Source organism: Delphinapterus leucas, chromosome 8 (genome assembly GCF_059928025.1).
Source record: "Delphinapterus leucas isolate spDelLeu-1000000601 "Yukka" chromosome 8, BTC_Dleu_Yukka2, whole genome shotgun sequence".
Lineage (NCBI taxonomy): Eukaryota > Metazoa > Chordata > Mammalia > Artiodactyla > Monodontidae > Delphinapterus > Delphinapterus leucas.
This window is the reverse complement of record NC_143136.1, coordinates 39,169,113-39,190,786: the sequence shown is the minus strand read 5'-3', so window position 1 is coordinate 39,190,786 and position 21,674 is coordinate 39,169,113. Positions and strand designations below refer to the sequence as shown.

Below are 21,674 nucleotides of genomic sequence, written 5' to 3'. Positions count from 1 at the left end.
CTGCAAACAGAAGAAGCAGTACAGAGTTCAGAACGCTTTGAGTGAAACGATATTGTTTCTCTGTGTGTCTGCCTGTGCTTGTCTTTCATATTCAAATGGGTTTGTTGCCAATTTTCACATTCCTTTTGGAAACACTTTGAAAACGTTTCGACTTGAAAAATTCATAATTGAATTTCTTTAAGGGAAATAGGATCTTTAAAAAATATTTTCCTTACATTTTCACAACCGTTTAAAATCCATATTACATACATATCACTAATTGTTTAGTTGTCTAAGAATTACAAAGACAAGTTTGAATTTTTGTTTCTCTTTTGATGTTAGATTTTTTTTTTTCCTAAAAGACATGACTATAAACTCTTGCAAAGTAATTCATTTTCAGAGTTGGCATTTGCCTGAAAGTCTCTCAAAAAAATCTACGGTTTTCCATTTTTTCATTTTGTTGGTCAGGGAAGAGCACTGAGTGTCTCTGAAGACCTGCAGACACGCCTCATGGCTTAGAGTTTTGGGAAATTCCCTGGCTGGACTTTCCTGTCGAAGTCAGTAGACCATTGTTACTTCTTTGACTCCAGTGCTATAATCTGTTTTCTCCTAATTCACAATGCAAAATAATGGCCATTTAAATCATTACATTACATTCTTTTTAGAAATACCTCCCCTTTTGCCAAGATAGGAAAAAAATATGCTTTCCTGTTATTTGCACCTGAATCACAATAAAAAATAGACAGTCTCCAAATAGTACATCTTATCAGGAAGTAAATCTGCACTTTTGACATGAAGTAGGAAGCATTTTATTTGGAATGTACAACAGTTTGTTTGTGGGAGCTAAACAACTTTGACTTTAAAAAAATGCTCCTGAATTAATATGGAATTTTGGGAGCTGTGATTTTTAACAGGCTGTTTTTACAAAGTCACGTTTAAGTTTTTATTCTTATAAATTACTTTAATACTAATGAAATATAGTTATACTCCTAGATGCAGCATAGTGTCATGGGAAGACCAGAGATCTACAGTTGGATAGACTTGGGTTTGAATTTCAGCTCTGCCAACGAGTTGTGTAATTTGCAGTGAGTTATTAAAAATCTGCCACTCAGTTTTCTCACCTATAAAATCAGAAGCATATCATTTGTTTCAGAAGGATATGAGGATTACATGAAATCACAGAAACATGCTTAATACCATGGCTGGCTCACAGTGTTTGACCAATTAATAAGATATATATTGTTAGCTACATTTCGTTACCATCAAAAAGATTTACTCCAATTGCGTTCATTAAACTGCCAAAAGATAATCATGACTCGTGGAAACTATGAGATAACAAAGAGATGATAAAGCAGGTGTGTGGCCACATGGCTTATTAGAAACAGTAACTCGAAGGGGCTCTGTTATATTAGAAAAATAAAGATCTTCCTCAACTTACAATGGGGTTACATCTTGGTAAACCCCTCGTAAATTGAAAATATAAGTCAAAAATGCATTTAATACACCTACCCTACCAAATATCATAGCTTAGCCTAGACTACCTTGCACATGCTCAGAACACTTACATTAGCCTACAGTTGGGCAACATCATCTAACACAAAGTCTCTTTTATAATAAAGAGTTGAATATCTCATGTAATTTATTGACTATTGTACTGAAAGTGAAAAACAGAATGTTTGTATGGGTACAGAATGGTTGTATGTGTATAGTTTTTTTACCCTCGTGATCACGTGGCTGACTGGGGGCTGAGGCTCACTGACACTGTCCAGCATCATGAGAGAGTGTGGCACTGAATATTGCTACCCTGGGAAAAGATCAGGGTTCAAAATTGGAAATATGATTTCTACTGAAAGTGTATCACTTTCACACCACTGTAAAGTCGAAAAATTTTAAGTCAAACCCTCGTAAGTCTGAGACTATCTATACCGGTTTTAGGACACAGAGATAGAACTGGCTCAGAGTTTACAACTCTTGTTATTACAAACTCTAGAATATATTGGGGGAAAATCACCTAATCAGTCTTTGCAAGCAAACATTTTCTTTGATATAATAAACCACTTCAGAATTGCATTTAACATAATCCATATTACACCTTCCTTACACCAGAGTCTCAACTTGGGTCTCAAGAACAATGTTTTACTTTTTAAAAAACTGAACTAGCATACTGAGAGTCTTAGGAATGGTTTAAATACCTATCTTGTATAAAACATTGGTGTAAAAATATTAACTGAAGACTTAAATCTGTCATACGGAAAGGGGAGGAAGAAGTATGTTTTGAATGTAATTATCATCCAGACTTTGTGTGTCAGATGAAACGTAACATTCATTGTCCCATTAGACTAAAGACGGTACTTCTTTTAGATGAAATTGAAACATTTTCATTTCTTTGGTTACCAACAAGGCTGAGAATCTCTCCCCAAGCCAGCATGTTTGTAACATTTCCCATTTTGTGATCTACGTGTTCATCTCCTTTGTGATCTACACGTTCATCCCCTTTGCCCATTTATCTTTTCTTTAAAAATTGTTTTTATTGTGATAAGATACCCATCACATAGAATGTATCATCTTCACCATCATCAAGTACACAGCTCTGTGGCATTAAGTACATTCACATTGTTCTGCAACCGTCACCACCATCCATCTCTAGAACTTTTTCCTTTCCAAACTGAAACTTTGTACCCAGTGAACACTAACTCCTATTCTCTCCCGCCCTTGCAACCACCATTCTTTTCCCATCTCTATGAATTTGACTACTCTAAGGACCTCATGTGAGTGGCATCATACAGTATTCGTCCTTTGTGACTGGCTTATTTCACTTAGCATTTTCCAGGCCCACTTTGTAGCATGGGTCAGAATTTCCCTTCTTTTTAAAGCTGAATAATATTCTATTGTTTGTATATACTACATTTTGTTAATCCATTCATCCACTGATGGACACTTGAGTTGTTTCCATCTTTTGACTACTGTAAAAAAGTGCTGTTATGAACATGGGTTCCAATTTTCCTACATCCTCACTGACACTTGTTATTTTGTGGGTTTTTTTTTTGGATAATAGCCATCCTAATGAGCGTGAAGTCAACTTATTTAAAACTTCAGGATTTCTTATTAATTTGTAAGAAATACTACAAAATAAAGAGACTAATTCTTGTTTATCTCTAGCTAATCTCTTCCAGCCTGTTCACCTTTTTATTTAGTTATGCATTTTATTTACAGAGTAATATTAATCTGGTTACTTGTTACCCATTTTTGATACATTGTCTTTCTTCAGCATGTTGCTGTGATAAGAAATGTTGAAAAGATGATCGCTAATGTTTACACCTAATAGAAGGTTTTCATTGCCTATTTTTTTCTTTTGGTAGTGCTGGTATATGAAAGAGTGTGACAGATCAACTTTCGGGACAACTCTTAAAAGAGTAATTCATTTTATACAGTTGTAATCTTGAATAGATATGTGTGAATTCATTTTTGTGAACTGAATCATACTGGGTAAACTAGGAAGTAAAATAATTCAAGCAAACTATCTAGGTAAGCAATAATCCATAATTAATGTTTTATTTGCTTAGGACAGGACAGGACTGTAGGTGTAGTATATCTATCACATGGTAGTTAAGCCTGTTCCTTCCCTCTTGATAACCAAATACCTTCCCTTAACTGAAGGTTAATTTTACCTAGTCAAGAATTAACAAAATGGCCACATACATGAGAATGAGAATTCGTAAATAGTAATGTCTGAATCCCCCAATTAACTTCTTATGCATACTTGAACTGAATGATGAATTTTAATTCACTGGGGTCTTATGGTAGGCAGAGTTCTAAGATGATCTGCCATGACCTATATACCTTTGTATAATCCCCATCATTTGAGTGTGACTGGGGACCTGTAATTTGTAACCAATGGAATATGGCAAAGGTGAAGATATGCTGCAGATGCAATTAAAGTCTCTAATCAGTTGATTTTAAGTTAATCAAAAGCGTGATGATCCTGAATGGACCTGACCTAATTAGGTGAGACTTTTAAAAGAGCATCTAGAGATCAGAGACTCTCACTGTTGCTAGATTTGAAGAAGTAGGCTGCCATGAATTCTATAGCTGCAGGCAATGAATTCTACCAACAACCGAAGGGAGTTTGGATGCAGGTCCTTCCCTAGTTGAGCCTCCAGATGAGAATGCAGTCCACCTGATATCTTGATTTCAGCCATATGAGATGCTGAGCAGAAGCCCTGGCTAAGTTGTGCCTCGACTCCTGATTCACAGAAACAGACATAGTAATTGTGTGCTGTTTTAAGCTGCTAGATTTGTGGTAATTTGTTATGCAGCACTGGAAAATCACTACAGGTCTCAGTGTAGTACAACAATCTAAGAAAAGGTAGTAAGTGTGACATAGTAGCATCATCCCTATCAAGGGCAGGCAGTGGGGCCAAGTTGGGAGTCAACAGCAGTCCTTTCATTCTCCCAGGTTTCAGAGTAAAGAAAGAGGAACTCTGCATGTCTCTGCTGTTCAGTAACTCACCCATGAAATCCATAAGCCTGGGTACTCTTTCTTCGATAGTTTCAGTTCTCAACACAAAAAGAAGGACTGGACAACTTCTTTGTTTTTGTTTTTTTTTTGCGGTACGCGGGCCTCTCACTGTTGTGGCCTCTCCCGTTGCGGAGCACAAGCTCCAGACGTGCAGGCTCAGCGGTCATGGCGCACGGGCCCAGCCGCTCCGCGGCATGTGGGATCTTCCCGGACCAGGGCACGAACCCGTGTCCCCTGCATCGGCAGGTGGACTCTCAACCACTGCGCCACCAGGGAAGCCCTGGACAACTTTTTTGATCCTCTTCAGTCATAAGACATGATCACCATCACTGATCCATAGCCTAAGGCTATCACTGCTTCCTAAATTACATCTGGTTGCATAATAGACGGTTACCATAACAGAACTTTCCTTCTGAATAAACTGAACAGCTCCCCTGGAAAATGTGTCATGAAGATGGAGAAAGTATGCATTGTTGAAGGGGAAACTGTGCAGAAAGATTAAATGGTTCTCCCAAGGTCAAATCAGGAATAGGACTGCAACCTTGGGTTCCTAGGGGAAGTCGAACATTAAACAGAAAGCAGGGAGACTAATCCTCTTTCACTTTTGGAAGCCTGACTGTTAACTTCATCCCACCCCTGACTTTTAACTGCTAGTCCTCAGCATCCTACCAGATTACATACATTTTGACGATAGGAATTAGCAAAATAAAGCTTCAGATATTTTTTAACTGAATGACTCAATCAAAATATACGGGCACTCTAGGGAAAATGGTCCAGATTGGGTCAGTCCAGAAAACTCTGAGAGATACCAGGGGATTTTTAGGTGCTCAAATCATCTAGTTCTATCTCATGCTCACCAGAAAGCAGAGATACTCAGAGAGGTATGGTGAAATTCATCAGAATCACCCAAGAAGCTTGTTTACAATGGAGATTTTTGGGTGTACCCTGAGATTCTACTTTAGAAGGTTTGGGGTGGCCTAGGGATCTGCATTTTAACTATCACCCCAAATGAGTCTGATGCAGGTAGACTCCACTAGTGGAGAGACATCAGTTGGATTAGAAATAAGATATCTACATTGGCTATTTGTTTCTTTTTTTTGAATTTTTGAATTTTATTTATTTTTTTATACAGCAGGTTCTTATTAGTTATCCATTTTATACATATTAGTGTATGTATGTCAATCCCAATCTCCCAATTCATCACACTACATTGGCTATTTGTACCAGTGCTTTGTGTGCTTGCAAAAATTTCAAAACTCCTTATAAACAAGACAGCATTGCTAATAAGGAAATTGAGGAATAGTGTGGTTAAATAAATTGCCCAATATTTACCATCAACTTGCTGTATGAGCCAAGAACAGGGAAAAAAAAAAAAGCAAAACAAAAGACAATCCTCTGAGGCTTTTCACACCCCCTCTCCCGCCCCATTCCATGTCCTAAGAAAACTCTAGCAGAAAATAACAGAAGGGCCCTTGGACTATGTTGACATTGGCAGCAAAAGCACATCCAGTTATTCAGTCTCAATAAAAGAACATTTTTCAAATCTTTCAAAGCCAGCCACACTAAGGCTATAATGAGTTTACCTCATTTTCATCTATGCAGCCAGAAACACTCAAGGAGGGCAGGTCTGAACTGGTCTTTGGGAAATCATGCTGGCATCAATATAAAGAAGATTTAAAAGCCCTCCAGACATCTGGTCTGACTTAATAGATCTCTTGGTGCCTTCTGGATTCTTTAAATGTTAACCAGAAGGTCACATGCTCAACCTTCTTTTCTTTCCTATAGATAGACAAGTCAATTATCCAAACCCAATGAGCCCAAAGAATCACAATTACATCTAAAGTTTCATCAATTAACTAATTAATGTATTTCTGTGTGTATGTATTTATTAATTTATTCTCCATTTCCCCAGAGTGATTTTTGGTAGCTTATAAGGACTCAAAATATGAGGCGAAGAAGAAATTACAATCAGGATTTTAAAGAGAGAGAGAGAGAGAGTGAGAGGTGAAAAGCATGGGCCTCATTTTATCTGGTAGATATAGCCCGAGAAATAAAATGTATGTAAATCGAATAAATTTTTTTAATTTGCATTATCATTTATAATGTGTTTTATCAGTACTCTCTTTCTTTTTGATTGGCAGTGGTGCCTAATCCTAATTTGTTTCCTTACTCCTATTCCCACCTTTTCATTAAGTAATTAATCAGTCAAAACCAAATACTTATACATGTATATGTATAGCTGATTCACTTTGTTATAAAGCAGAAGCTAACACACCATTGTAAAGCAATTATACTCCAATAAAGATGTTAAAAAAAACACTTAAAAGCATTCTGGAAAATTCCTAAGGGATACTAGAGCTTATCACTTTTTAATGTCATGATTTCTTTGGAAATGTAAGCATTCCTGACCGAGTTTACCTGTCAAGTCCAAATTTTCCTCATCTGAGACAGGGCCTATAGGCTTCCCCACAGGGGAATCAGGTGCTCCCGCAGTTCTGTCGGCAGGCAAGGCTGGAGGGAGGAGCACAGTTGGCCTGGAGCTGGGCTATGAGGTAGGCAAAGAGGGACTCTCTTTGGGCTCTCAGGGCCCCCTAATTCAGGGCCCACTGAGTATCCAGGTAGCACCCAAGCACTTTCACCTGCAGACCCTCTTTTATTATGTCCTCCACTGAAGACTCCATATTTTGAAAGCTTGTCATTCCTATACAAAGTGCCCTGATGAACAAAAATTAATTTTTCAACTTACATTTCATTTATTCCTTCATTCATTGAACAAATACGGACTGAGGTCATACTGCATGCCAGACATTGAGCTGTCCCCTGGTAGATGAAGGTGGATAGCCTGCTCTCTGCCCACAAGAAGTTTGCACTCTGACAGCAAAATATGCAGGCAAATGGGACCCACTAAAGGTTATGCAGTCTGTGCTCTGTACTAGGGGAACTGGCTGGGGCCAGTAGGCACTGTAATCCAGCCTACCTTTGGCTCTGCTCACCAACCCATAATCCCTAGCTCAGGGCTGCATTTCTCCAGAAAACTGTAAGAAACCTTTGTCTAATCCGAAAAATTCATATGGGCTCTCAGTGGCCCTGCACACAATGAGTTACAAGTCTGCTCTGCAGAGTCAGGAAAGGCTTTATAGAGGACACTATCTGTGCCAAGCCTTGAAGGATTTATAGGTGTGTAGGGTTTGTCTGGATCAGCAACAAGAGGGACGTTCCCAGCAGACTGCCCGGAAGTGTGAGGAAGCATTGCATCATCAGGAAACCTGAGAACTACAAGTGCTTGAGTGATAGGAGCCAAGGCTGGACGTGAAGCCAGAGAGGGAGGTAGGGTCACATCAGGAAGCGAGGTGTGCTCATGCAGAGACCTTTCCCATTTACTCCATGCATTAAAGGGAGCTAGTGACTGGGCGTGGAGCTTGATATGGCACAGGTGCCATTAAACACACCAGGGAACAGAGGTAATGGGCATGGTAGACGATGAATTCGGAGCTTGTAATCAACATGAGAAATACAAAGTTACCAATCACACGGAGTGATAAATTCAATGGACGTAATTCAGTGATTGTTTTGTTAGCCTAGATAGATTTATTAACACAAATAAAGGTATAACTTTTGTTATGATTTTTAAAAAATATTCATAATTTCTTTATGATCCCAATTAATACTTTCTTAGACCATGAGATTTAGGGCAGGAATTCTCACTAAGACTAGTTCACAAATATCTGGGTAACCCATGGTGGCACAGCACAACCCCGACCCTCACCAGATGTTCAATAAATGTGAATCAATGGAAAGGAATTCTATGGCACTTACTACGCCCACTACTCATGTGTCATATACCATTTGGTGGCAGTGATGCTGGTTATCTATTCATTTAAATATCTACTACTTCCTTCTCTGTGTTTTAAAGTCCATATGGACAGAGATCAACTTATGTCTCCCATAAAGTTTTGCATATAATAAATGCATAATGAGTATCTAAAGGTTTGTTGGAGGAATTAGATTTACTAACTAATTAATATCTTATTCTAAAGTCTCATTAGGTTGTCTTGGTTAAAATGCATCTGGATCTATAAATACAATGTGGAATGTTCCCACAGTGGGAATTCCTGCATGGGGGATAATTAACAGAAGAAAGTCTTCAAACTATGCCTGGTAATCAGGTCACTTCTCACCTGTGGATGCCCCCGGGAATAGATGAAAAGTACATACTTTTCAAATGTAAGAATTTAAACCCAATAGAAGAAAACCCAGTAAGGAACAGTTCCAGAATGAGAACTCTTAGAAGCCCAAACAAAATATAAATATCCTGGGTGGATGCAGCACATTTCTTGAACACCTAAAGACTGTAAAATGCCATGCCAGCTCTGAAGGCTAGGGATTAGGGCCAATAGTCAAAATAGCTGAACTTATTGAATAATGTGTCAGGCATCATTTTAAGCACTTTGTATATGTTATCTCACTTAATCTTCAAAACAACTTTGTAATGTAATTATTAGTACCAATCCCTATTGTTCAGATGAGGGCATAAAGATACAGAAGCGATTTTGGCATATCTTGTCTGGAGTGGTCCAGAGTCAGACCTGAAGTTTAAGAAGTCACTAAAAATATTGAGTACCAATTATGCATTACGACTCAGCACAAGGGGCAAAACCACATGCAATTCAAACAAGGTCCTTGTTCTCACGGGGTTAGATCCTAGAGGGGGAGATAGACAGTCAACAAGTAAACCAATAACTAAACACAATGACTGAACCGAAATAAGTCCTATAAAGGAATTAAGGTATGACAGAGTGGCAGGTACACTGGCGGCAGAAGCCTGGAGGGCCTTCTGAGCACTGAGCTGAGTCCTTAGGGATGAGAAAGCCAGCCACGTGCAGAACCAGCAGAAAAGAGTTTGGGCAGCAATTTCCAGAGTCTTGAGGCAGAGTTAAGTTTGGCACATTTCCTCAAGAAGGAGGCTGGTGGCTGTAGCTGGCGGGGGGAGAGTGTATGTGTAGAGGTTAGAAGAGTAGGCCAGAGCAGGCCACCCACCTGGTAGTCCTTGGCAAGGAGTATGGATTTTACTCTAAGGCACTGGAGGGGATGAGCAGGGGAGGGAGGTGATCTGGAGATTTCAGAAGCTCACTCTGGTTGCTGACCACAGAATGAACTACAGGATGTACGAACGGAAGCAGGTGTGTAGCCAGCAGGCTGCGGCAGTAGCCCCAGGGGAGAGGGGCTGGTGTAGTGGACTAGGGTGGTGGAAGGAGATGAGCCCAAACTAGGTTTTGGTCTTGAAGCCAAAGAGAAGGGGATAACCATTCCTTAACAGCTGTAATGTCTGTCACTCACAAACACACACTTTATGATTTATAGTTGTTGTGACTTGGACGACTCTATTCTGTTGGCAGCAGCAATGCAAACTACTTTCATTCCATTCAGTAATTACAAATTATTTCAGTAGTATTTTACATTCATTACTGGAGTCCTTCTTCAGGCAAAGTATATTTTACGATCATCTTACCCACTTCCCAAAGTAAAGACCAATCCAAAAGGTACAGCATGTTTAAGGATTTTTAATAAGGTAATATTCCTAGTCATCACTGGTGTATTTTCATTAGCATGTGCTGATCCAATGACAGAATACAGTAAAACCTTAAAATATTATTATAAGACAGTATAAATTGAGTAAGTGGAAAGAAAGGGAAAGGGTGGAAGAGGGCCTTGTATCAGAGATTAAATGATGGAGCAGACTGCCGTGGGACCAGCAGGTGGTGGGGAACTGGGAGACCAAGGGGGGACGTCCCAAGGCAGGCACAATACAGAAAAGTGGTGGTGTCACCAAGCGATCCTCCCAGTGTCCATCGCTTGTTCTGGATTTTTTTTTAATTAAAGAAAGTGACACCAGCTCCTCAGTTACTTTCCAATTTCCAAGCTGATAGCTCCAGTAGACAATGCTCTCTGTACTAGAGGAGGAAAAGCTGAATTATTGATAACATTGTAAAGCAGTATTTAATGACATGGAAAGTTATTCATGATTAGTGATATGTGATAAACAAAAAGCAGGTCATAAACAGTATAGGCGCTATGATTGTATTTTGTTTTTAAATGTGTGTCTTGTGTGTGTTATGTTTGTAGAAATGAGTGGAGGCATGTTTAGAGATTATCTCAGTAGTGGACTTTATATATATATATATATATATGTATACATGTATATTTTTATTATATACACACATATATTATTGTATTATATGTATTATATACACAAATATTAAAAAATTTAAACTTCTTGGCATTTTTGTGAAATATTTTCTTTACATAAGAATAAAAAGCAGAGTTTTAAAAATGAAAATAATGTCTAGCAATATAGGTGTAGGGGAGTGAGAGGTACAAACTATTATGTATAAGAGAAGCTACAAGGATATATTGTACAACACTGGGAAATAGCCAATATTTTATAACAACTATAAATTGAGTGTAACTTTAAAAAATTGTGAATACTATATTGTACACCTGTAACATATACTATTGTATATCTACTGTACTTTAATTAAAACAATTTTTAATGAAAAATGTCTCATCTTTAAAAAATAGCTTTATCTTTTTAAATTCTATTCCACTGGAAAAGCTGTCTCCCTGAAACATTTCATAATTAACTCTTGCTTCTTATTTTTTAATTTGGGTCAGCATTTCATTTGTAATAATCTCCAGATGCAGCCATTGTCAAAAATGAATGTTTCCTCCCTTTGGCAAAACCAACACTCCCCCATCATGACTGCGGCTCTCCAACTCCTCTGTCCCATCATCCTACTTGGCAAGAACCTCTGAGATGAACACATAAAGTCTACACCACCCTTGGAGAGAGGATTTGACCTGCATTTTCCTGCTGGCATATTAGCAGCCTGTTTTTCGGAATGTTTAAGAGCAACTGCAGTAAAGTGAATTTACAGTCTCCTAAGTCCATCAGAGCACAAGGGACCGGAAATCTACAGAAATGCAAAATATAGAGCTAACTACCAACCATGAAGCAGAGGAAGTACAGTTATGTGTTCAGGCTAGAAGCCTCCACAGAGACACCCGTCTGCCTCCATCATTATTTATCATCTGGTCTCCAGTTACTTTATTACCACAAGACAGAAAAAAAAGAGCCATGGATTCAACTTGTACTGGCTTCAGAGACAACCCTATATACTTTAATACACTTCTTGGCCCACATTGTGAGTAGTGCTATTCACTGCTACCGCAGTGTGGGACTAGGAAATCTGAGAAAAGAATGAGACTCACATTTGCTTTCTTGAAAGGTTTAAAGGCCTTCAATCATCTGTTTCTAGAAAGACTAAGATGCCCTCCCTTCTGCGGGTACTACCTGCCCTCATCCTTTATAGCCACTTCCAAGTCTCCAGGGTACAGCCTCCCATGCCTGACACGAGATGATGCCAGACCTCTTAGGGAATACACTTTTTAAGTAAGAACAACATTCAACCATTTTGTCTCCAGTGTGTACAAATGTCACATTTTAAATGTTAAACATCATCTCGCTAATAAGAAAAAAGAAATACATTGGGGTTGACCAGCTTGAGACAGACCAGTCCTTTAGTTCTGCAACTCAAACCTAGCCGGAAAGATGGCTTCAGTGTATCTGTTCTGACGGTGGGAAAAAATGGACTCAGTCATATAAAACCATCTTTTTAGACCACAGCCAATCTTACAGATCTTCTTCACACTTAAGTAACACCCCACATTTCATAAAGGGTGATGACAACGTTATCAGTAAAGAAATCACTTCTGGGCTTCCCTGGTGGCGCAGTGGTTGAGAGTCCGCCTGCCGATGCAGGGGACGCAGGTTCGTGCCCCAGTCTGGGAGGATCCCACATGCCGCGGAGCGGCTGGGCCCGTGAGCCACAGCCGCTGAGCCTGCGCATCCGGAGCCTGTGCTCTGCAGCGGGAGAGGCCACAGCAGTGGGAGGCCCGCGTACCGCAAAAAAAAAAAAACCCAAACAACAACAAAAAAAACCCAAACAAACAAAAAGAAATCACTTCTGATAAAACTATATGGTCATGCACTGAAGTTCTCCTTTTGTGTTTTTCCTCCAAATGTACTTTTTTTGTGGAGCACATTTTAATAGTTTCAGCAGTATGGTGGCTCACAGAAGATTCACAATAAAAGGTTTAAAAGAACAAAGAGAACATACTGTCCCTAAGAACTTTCATACACATTATCTCACTCACTTGTTGCAAATACTCTTTGAGCATGGCATCGTTATTCCTACTCTTCAGAGGTGGATCTAGGCTCCTAGGATCACATTGCTAGTGTATCACAGGGCTTAGGTCTGTATTCATGCCTCCTAACAAGGCTCTATAAATTGATGAACTGTGAATTAGAATAGCCAAGTAGCTCTTTCTTCCTGCTGGACCTAAAAAGTCAGGGCTTGTTAGAGACAGGGTATGAAAATGGTCTGCTCGCCTAATGTGCCTCATATCATCTTTATGTATGGCTATTTTATAATCTAGGTAGAGCTAGGAATCTAGAACCTAGAGCCTTAGGTCATAATGCAGAAAGGAAGAAACAACAACGCCTGTTGCTCAACCGTATGTATGCAACAATGTGAAGAAACCCACCATTTATGATGACTCAGCACACGAACTTCCTGGAGCTCCAGGCGGAAGCAGACAAGTGAATAGGGCCCGACCCCCAAGATTCTTCAGCAACCTGTTGGTGCTACTTATTGCTCCACTAAACCTAATATACCACCCCTTCCCTGGCCATTTAAAGATGGAGAAATGGAGGCCCAGAGATCAAGTGATCTTCTAGGTCCCAGAGTTAGCTGGTGGCAGAGGTGGGCAAGAACCCAGGGGGTCTAACTGCCAACCCTGTGCTCTTTCCAATATGCTACAGTCTGACATATATTACAGACAATGGTGACAGAAATCATAATGGCAGCCACCATCGACTGGATGCTTACTCAGGGCAAGGGTCAGTAGTAAATGTTTGATATGAACGATTTCCTTTAATCTTCAGAATTACTAACCTACAAGGTAGATGAGGAAACAGAGGCTCAGAACAATTAGGCAACATCTCCAAGAGCCCACTGTGGGCAAGTAACAGAACTGGGATAGAGTCCAGTCTCTCTGAAGCTTAAGTTTGTTGTTTATACCAAATTGCCTTTCTCTGCTCGGCAGGTTTGGTGAAAATTACAGTGATTAAATATGAACAGCTGATATATCTGCCTATTGTTACAGTTTATTCCGTCTACTTTACATAAGCAAGTCTTTACAAAAACAGATTTCAAGAGAAAGAACACAATTCATCTGTCCTTTCCTGCCTCTTTAATGCTAATCCTTGAGTTTCTCAGAAAAGTGAAAGGTCCTACTCAGATACTGTAAATCTGCTTTTGAGTTGCAAATTTGGTCTGAGGGGAAAAAAGCTGATTCAGACATAAACAAAATAAACTACTTCTTTAAATAATGAAATTAAAGTCTCTTACATTTGGAACACCAAGTAAGCCAGCTAATTACTTAGGTGTTTGGATGCAGTACCTCTGTTCACAGACTGAGATGCACCCAAAGCGACTGAAGAGGCTCAGGCAGCCCTGAGCTTGCTCTATTCATTGCTCTCTGTATCTGTATTTTCAGCATGCTTTTTTTCACATGTTGATGCTTAGAACGTTATTCTTAAGAACCAGTGTTGTGCAATTGCTAAGAAGACAGTCTTGTTAACAGGTTTCTCAAAGTCACTTGTAAAGTTGTCCCTTGGTATCCCCAGGGCATTGGTTCCAGGGCTCCCTCAGGGAATACCAAAATCTCGGATGCTCAAATATAAAATGGCATGTTATTTGAATATAATTTATGCACATCCTCCTGTATACTTTAAATCATCTCTAGATTGCTTGAAATACCTAATACAATGTAAGTGTATGTAAATAGTTGCCATAACATAGCAAAATTCAAGTTTTGCTTTTTGGAACTTTCTGGAACACCCCCCCACACCCCCCGTACGCGGGCCTCTCCCATTGCGGAGCACAGGCAGGCTCAGCGGCCATGGCTCGCAGGCTCAGCAGCCATGGCTCATGGGCTCAGCCGCTCTGCGGCATGTGGGATCTTCCAGGACTGGGTCACGAACCCGTGTCCCCTACATCGGCAGGCGGACTCTCAACCACTGCACCACCAGGGAAGCCCTCTATAAATTTTTTAAAAAAATATTTTTGACCTGTAATTGGTTGAATCTGTGGTTGGTTGAATCTGCGGATACACAGGGCTGACTGTACTTAAACAAACTCAGGATAACATCTTGAGGAAACTAATATCACTCGGGAAGATTTAACCTCCCCAGATTGCAATTTCATTATTAGTAAAATGAGAGGCAATCCTTTTTACCTCAAAAATTCAATATATTACTGCTGACTAGATAAAGGAGTTCTGAAACCAACTGTTCTCTACTCCTCTTTTGTTCATTTGCTCCCTCCTTTTCCCTTGCTTCAGCTCCAGTTTGCTCCATTCCCCACAAAACACTTTTTTTTTTTTACTCACAAAGACTGCCTTACTAGTCTCTTACATTTATTAGTAGCAGCAGAAAAGCAAATTTTTCCACTCCAAGGAAATGTATCATCTTATTACAAATGAGAGTACAATGCAGAGAGCATTCCCAGGGAGGTAAGGCATGTATGATAGAGACTGAAGAGGCACAGAGCACAATTGCATGATTTAATATTCCTTAGAAACCACAATGGTCATTTTTAGTGAAGGGATTCTGAATAGTTACCAATGATAAACTTAAAATTAGAGCTTCTGGAAACGTAAATTAGAGCCACAATCATAAGAAGCGACAAGTATGATGACCAACGTTGCTTTTCCTATTGCTAACAAGTGCTTTGGTTCTGTTGCGTTTTGTATTTTAAGATATGTAGGTATGAATATACGTTATTGATAATATGTATAAAATAGATAACTAATGAGAATCTACTGCATAGCACAGGGAACTCTACTCAGTACTCTGTGGTGGCCTAAATGGGAAGGAAATCCAGAAAAGAGGGGATGTATGTATACGTATAGCTGATTCACTTTGCTGTACAGTAGAAAGTAACACAATATTGTAAAGCAACTATACTCCAATAAAAATAAAAAAAGATATGTATGTATGTATTCCAAGTATGACCAGGAAGACCTTTTTTCCTTCATTTAAAAAGGTAATCTGAGGTAAATTCATTCTAAAAGTTTTTTCCACTCTCCCAAACTTTCAGCATAAAAATGGTAATAAATCAATATATATATAAGCTAAAGGTCCTACCTAGAACACTGTAGTGACAGTAAAGAAATATTTTCTACTTTACCTGGGAAGAGCGGTGATTTTCCCCCATTTCTCCACACAGAATCTTCTTGGGCCGTTACTCCCTCGGAGAGAAGCAAATCCTTCATAGGGAATGCTGGATGTGCCTGTAACAAACTATCAACCCAAGAAAACAGAAGGAGAAGGTGAAGCCAAGAGACCAGGCTCCAGGCAAGGTTGGCATCGTTCATGTGCAGAGGTGCTGGGGAAGAGCAGCCTGCTGCTCACTGGTGGAAAAGCTCAAAAGATAAAACTTTATAGACATAGAATAGCTGTAACACGAGAATTCTGACAAAGAGCTGGAGAATACCAAGGAAGGACAGAGCATTATAAAGAGAAAGGGGATACGGAGGATTTGTAGAAGATACAGCGTCCTGTACAGCTGACCAGCTTAGAAGCTCAAACCATGTATACTTCCCATTCGAGATTAATAAAGTGCGCGTATCGATGAACCTAAGTCAACTTAGTATTAGTCCCTGATCGAACTGAGGTGAATGGAAAACAAAAAGAACTTCTAGTCCTGCAAATGTGAGACCCAGATCTGTGATTCAAAGGAGCCAAGATCCAGCCTACTGGTAAGGCTTTGCCTGAGTGACCAAAAGGCTTCCTCATGTCTGATATTTCTTTAGCTGCAACCAACCAGCAATTGCCCTGTATAACTATAAACACCACAAGAAAATGAGTTAGTTTTCCCAGTATTCTTAAACTTCAATATTATCTCAAATTTGTGGAACGTTAGATGGAAGAAAAGAGAGGACTCTTTATCAAGGAACTGGGTCACTTCTTAAGGGACTGAAGATTATCTCCTTCAGTTGCCAGGGATGCTGGCCTGCAGAGTACCCAGGGACCTCTTGTGGAAGGGATCCAACTGCTGTAAAGGCAGACGCTGTTGCTGGGATTCTTGGATGGGAGTTGGTACTTCCTCACAACTCTAATGACATGCTTGGACTAGGTTGGGGATGTTCTGCATAGTGATGGGACCACAGACCCACGCAGCCAGGAGAGTCTGAAGACAGTATATCCGGAATATGTAGATAAACCTAAATATATTTACTGAGTATACTTAGCAGTTATTAAAAATTTGTAATTCCAAAAATAACTATATTAATGCATTAAAAAGATGAACTAATGGCATCTTACCTGTAACAACCTTAGTCGTTGTTCATTGTTGAATCTTTCCACTGCAGCCCAGAACCACCGAATTACAATATGATTGTCATGATATCCTATCAAACCAATCATGAAAGCCCGTGTTACTTTGAGTTTTCTATCTTAAGTCACCATGACACTGGCAAGTCGACAAAAGACCCCCAGACATAAATCATCATCTTGGATTCGTTAAAGGTTATTTATAATTTAAGACCAAGGAATTACACTGTAAATGTGATCACATGAGTGTTAGAAGTTAAACAAAACACTAAATGAAACCAAGAAACCTCTGTTTCCATTTAGTGGTCACTAAATGAAGCTAACGGAGGGAAGAAAACAAATGAGTTATTTTAACCATATCATTTCTGAAAAATATAACTGCTGTTACTGGAAATGTTTAACCCTTTTGGTCATTTATTTAAGAAATAATTTTCTAGCACTGCTATGCCAAGCAGTGTCCTAAGTTTGGGGGACAATGGCAAAGGAAATAGTCCCTCACAGGGCTTTTGGTAAAGGAGAGACGTAGATCAAATAATTATTCAAATCAATATATAATTGCAAACCATTTTAAAACTATATATTATGTTCATATTTTAAAAGCAAATTACTTTTTATTAATAAAAAGGGAAAAAGGAGTTTATTACTTTAACTCCTTCAACTAATAAATCTCAAATAATCATCAACCTAAATGTTACTTTTATTCCATACTTTACTAGAATTTAATAAAATGTCAAAAGTGTCATCCCACAGGTGGATTGAGGAAGTAGCTGTGGATTCTAAAGCCTTCTGCCGAGAAAAATTAAGTTCAGAGAGAAGGCTGACGAGGATTAAGGCACAGTTAGTGATTCAAACCAATTAGCTGACATATTCAATGTATAGAGAGCTACTCTAATTCTGAGTCAGCAGCAGTTAAGTCCTAAATAGAAGGTAGGTAGAAACCATTTTCATTCAAATTTTTCCTCACATGTTTCCGTGGCTGTAGGATTTGGGGAGAATCTTGCCTTACTGTTTACCATTTGATCAGCGATGCCCTTGGAGAAGAAAGGGATCCAAATGAAGCGTAAATACAACTAGACTGGACACGGAGATGCATAGGCTCCTTGTCCTGTCTTTGGCAAAGACCAGCTGTTTGGTGCTGAGCAAATACTTTTCTAATCTATAAAATAAGTGCGTTGGCTCTTTATAGCTTTAAAGTTTTCTGACCCTTTGAATCAGCCCTTTTATGCCTCTCCTTTGCTGTCTGTGCCAAACCATTTGGAGAAGGAGGAGGAGTGAAAATGTCTCATCCTATTCTCTATAAACAGCTGCCCTGTGAACATATGGCAAATGGCAGCAAAGCCGCCCCTTCATTCAGTGCCAAGTAGCTGGGTTAGCAAACATGGCAGCTGGGCATGTCGCCATTTTCCTGCCCCCTCCCCCCAGCCCTCTCCTCTCAAGGATTTCATTTGATAAGACTGACAATAACCATAGAAATAGGTACTCGATTAGTCATATACAGTGAATAAAAGTCTATACTATGTAAATACAAAACTGGCTGACTTGATGAATGGCATTGCTATTAGAATCTCCTGGGGGTTGGGGATGGGGGGAAGGAATGAGCTAATAGCATTTATGGTAAGATGTAAGTTATGTAGCATGTTGGAGAAACTGTGTTCTAGTTAGTGAAAATAGTTAACAAAGTTATAATAGCCAAGGTCATATTTGGATTATACACGGGGCCAATGGGAAAAGAGTTATTACAGCAACTGGACTTCAGAAATAGCAGCAATGGACACTGCAGTTTAATATCGTCTTTCAGAGAAAATGGACGGGCAAGGCCAGCCCAGGGCAACAGTGATGGGCTGGAAGAGCCAAGCAGAGGCCAAAACAAAAGCAACTGAGCCAATGTTAAGGTATTTTTTGTACTCCAAACTTTTTAATTGTTGTTTTTTTTTAAATCTCTGTTTCAATTTACAGATAATTGGAGAACTGCTCAGCTCTCATTTTAGTCTAACTGATTAATTCAGTGACTTAAAGATTGTATTCTTCACTCTCCAAGTTCAGAACCACTGCTAACCTCTTACATTCTGAGTTCAAAAACAAAAACAAAAACCAACCGTCATTTGTCACGACTTTCTGAACACTTTATAACACTACAATAAATTTCAGAAAATGTATTCTTTCTTTGATTAAAAGTATTGAATAAAACTTTAACTCTGGGTTAGCATCAGGTCCCTTTCCATGGGTCTTGATTCAGCAAATTTCACAGGCTTCGATGCCAGTTACTAATTGAAAATTTGTATTGATCTACAGAAATGCCAGTCCTAAAACTTCCCATTTGGTGACGTGTGTAGTTTTTAACTAACCTTACAGCAGTTTCCTTTTCAGTTGAACTTAATGCTTGAATTTTAGAAGGGCTTGTTCAAGAAACCTTAAATCTGAGAACCATATCTTACTCCATTCATGTGTTTCAACTGTGAATTACAACTGGTAAGCAGTTCAAGTGAAATGTAGAAAAACTGTGTTTGTTCATTAAGAAGCTCAGAGGGTATGCCTCTTCAGGTTTGAGAATGAAGGCAGAATAGGTGGAGTTTGACCAGCTGGATATGAGCTCCCTGGTGCTTCACTAACAACACCGTAAAACCATTAATTGATGTTCCTATGGCCACATTTCTTCACTAACAATTAAGAGTTGTGACATCCTTAGCTGGTGTGTAAACAGCTCTCCTTCCACTTGACAGATGAGGTAGCTAGGGAAAGAAGGGCATGTACCTTGCCCAAGGTCTCAAAGGAGACTGCATCAGACCTATGATTAGAGCGCAAGTGCCTCTGTCTGTCCTGGATCCAGGCCAACGTGCCAAACCGCTTGCTTCCCTCTAATCTGAAACTTTAAATCCAGCCATCTATAAGTCAAATTTCACCTCCTCTATATTCTGTGTTGTTCCTCCAATCACTTAGGTCTATTTCAGCTGTGCCTGCGATGACCAGTTCTAGTTCTCTCGCATCAAAAACAGATACCAGCCTGGCATCCACCACCTGTGGAATAAAAAGAATATAGGACATGGCTTAAGAACCTGGAGAAGCCTCAGCTATAATTAAGCCTCATCAGAAAAGGAGGGCACAGGGAGTGTTGGGAATACTATGGATGTATTCTGTGGAGGCACTTTAAAACATGCAAAGCTCTCTACAAATATATTTTTAGTACAAGGTTGATGAGGTTTTCAACAGAATTTTTGTTTTATAATTGGTCACTGATTAATCCAGTTTTTTTTCTCTTTGGGAGAAGATCTAGTGCTCCAGTCACTTTCACAGTTTATTTTTATTTTAGCTATGGCTTTTTCACAGAAGAAGTCATATGGAATACTTGTTACAATTCATTCTGACCCTCAGATACAATCATTTCACTTATCAGGCATGAGATTTGATTACACATATCTGAGCATGAGTAAAATGCGTGACTTAAATGTTATTAGTGGTCATTAAATCGTCAAATGCTATTTGAATGCAGGTCATTTTATTTCAGTGTTTTCTTGTAACAGGGCAATAAGCTTTTTTTTGTGTTCTTAAAACATACAGGAAAAATTGTTGAAGTGTTTGAACTGAAATAGCAACGGTAAATATACCAAAGAGAAATGGAAATATTGCACACATATGAAGTACAGTGAAGTGGACCAAGGTATTGCTGACATCAGACTGAGAACCCCACTCCTGCTGATTGTCTTTACCTCATAAAAGCCACGCACTAAGCTCTCTGTTTGCTGCACAACACCCCTCTCAATCCTCCATTTCACCATCCTCTCGATGTACTCCTTCTTATTCTTCTCGGTGACTGGGATGTTAGCACCCCCTGGTTTTAATTCTCGTTCGGTAATCTGCGATTAAAAAACAAAAGGACTGACCATAAAGCAATACTCTTGATGTTGTAAGACCACTGCTACCAATGAGCTGGAATCAGCCAGCTACCTGTCTCTGCCCTGGCCTGGGTACATCCCACAAGCAGGGTGTGTGGCACCAGCACAGAGCCCAGGCACCCACTGATGCTCAGGGAAAGCTAAGTAATGAGCAGACGTCTGAGAGCCCCAGTGGTTAAAAATATATGTGTTGCGGGGCTTCCCTGGTGGCGCAGTGGTTGAGAGTCTGCCTGCTGATGCAGGGGACGCGGGTTCGTATCCCGGTCCGGGAAGATCCCACATGCCACGGAGCGGCTGGGCCCATGAGCCATGGCCGCTGAGCCTGCGCATCCGGAGCCTGTGCTCTGCAACGGGAGAGGCCACAACAGTGAGAGGCCCGCATATTGCAAAAAATCTATATATATGTGTTGCAAGGTTAAGCTTTAAATCCTGATTAAACAAATAAGTCTTTTAAATGGAAACAAAAGGGCTCCAGATTCTGTCCCACTGCTATTTGAATGTTTGACAAAAAGACATTTTCACAAATTCCTTTAGGATTCACAATCAACTACATATAGAAAGCCAATATTTAGGTAAACGTTTACCTTAAGGAAGCAGAATTACATTCAAGCGAATGTTAAACTGAGAACTTCTTTTCCAAAATACGAAATTCAGGAGACCAGCCAAGTATTAATGTTTAACTAAGAATATTAATTATGAACTAGCATATAATTTCTGAAAATCTTTTGACCAACTCTTCTACCAACTTTTTAAAAAAACAATGTTTCCAAACCTTCACCAAAATATTGTTTACTTTCCCTCAGCTTCAAAACAATCCATTTCAGTTGTT

The 21,674-nt window shown here is 39.5% G+C and overlaps 1 protein-coding gene across 10 annotated transcripts in view; it reads right to left on the bottom strand.

Annotated features, from left to right (window-relative positions):
- Positions 1 to 21,674, bottom strand: part of HECW2 (HECT, C2 and WW domain containing E3 ubiquitin protein ligase 2) — a 456,160-nt gene that overhangs the window by 33,246 nt on the left and 401,240 nt on the right. For all 10 annotated transcript variants that reach the window (XM_022567294.2, XM_089915956.1, XM_089915960.1 and 7 more), the window contains 4 exons: positions 20,660 to 20,806; positions 19,856 to 19,970; positions 16,947 to 17,032; positions 15,811 to 15,923 (listed from right to left, as the gene is read on the bottom strand). In XM_022567294.2, the coding sequence (XP_022423002.2) occupies positions 15,811 to 15,923; positions 16,947 to 17,032; positions 19,856 to 19,970; positions 20,660 to 20,806 (461 nt within the window). The remainder of the gene's footprint in view (positions 1 to 15,810; positions 15,924 to 16,946; positions 17,033 to 19,855; positions 19,971 to 20,659; positions 20,807 to 21,674) is intronic.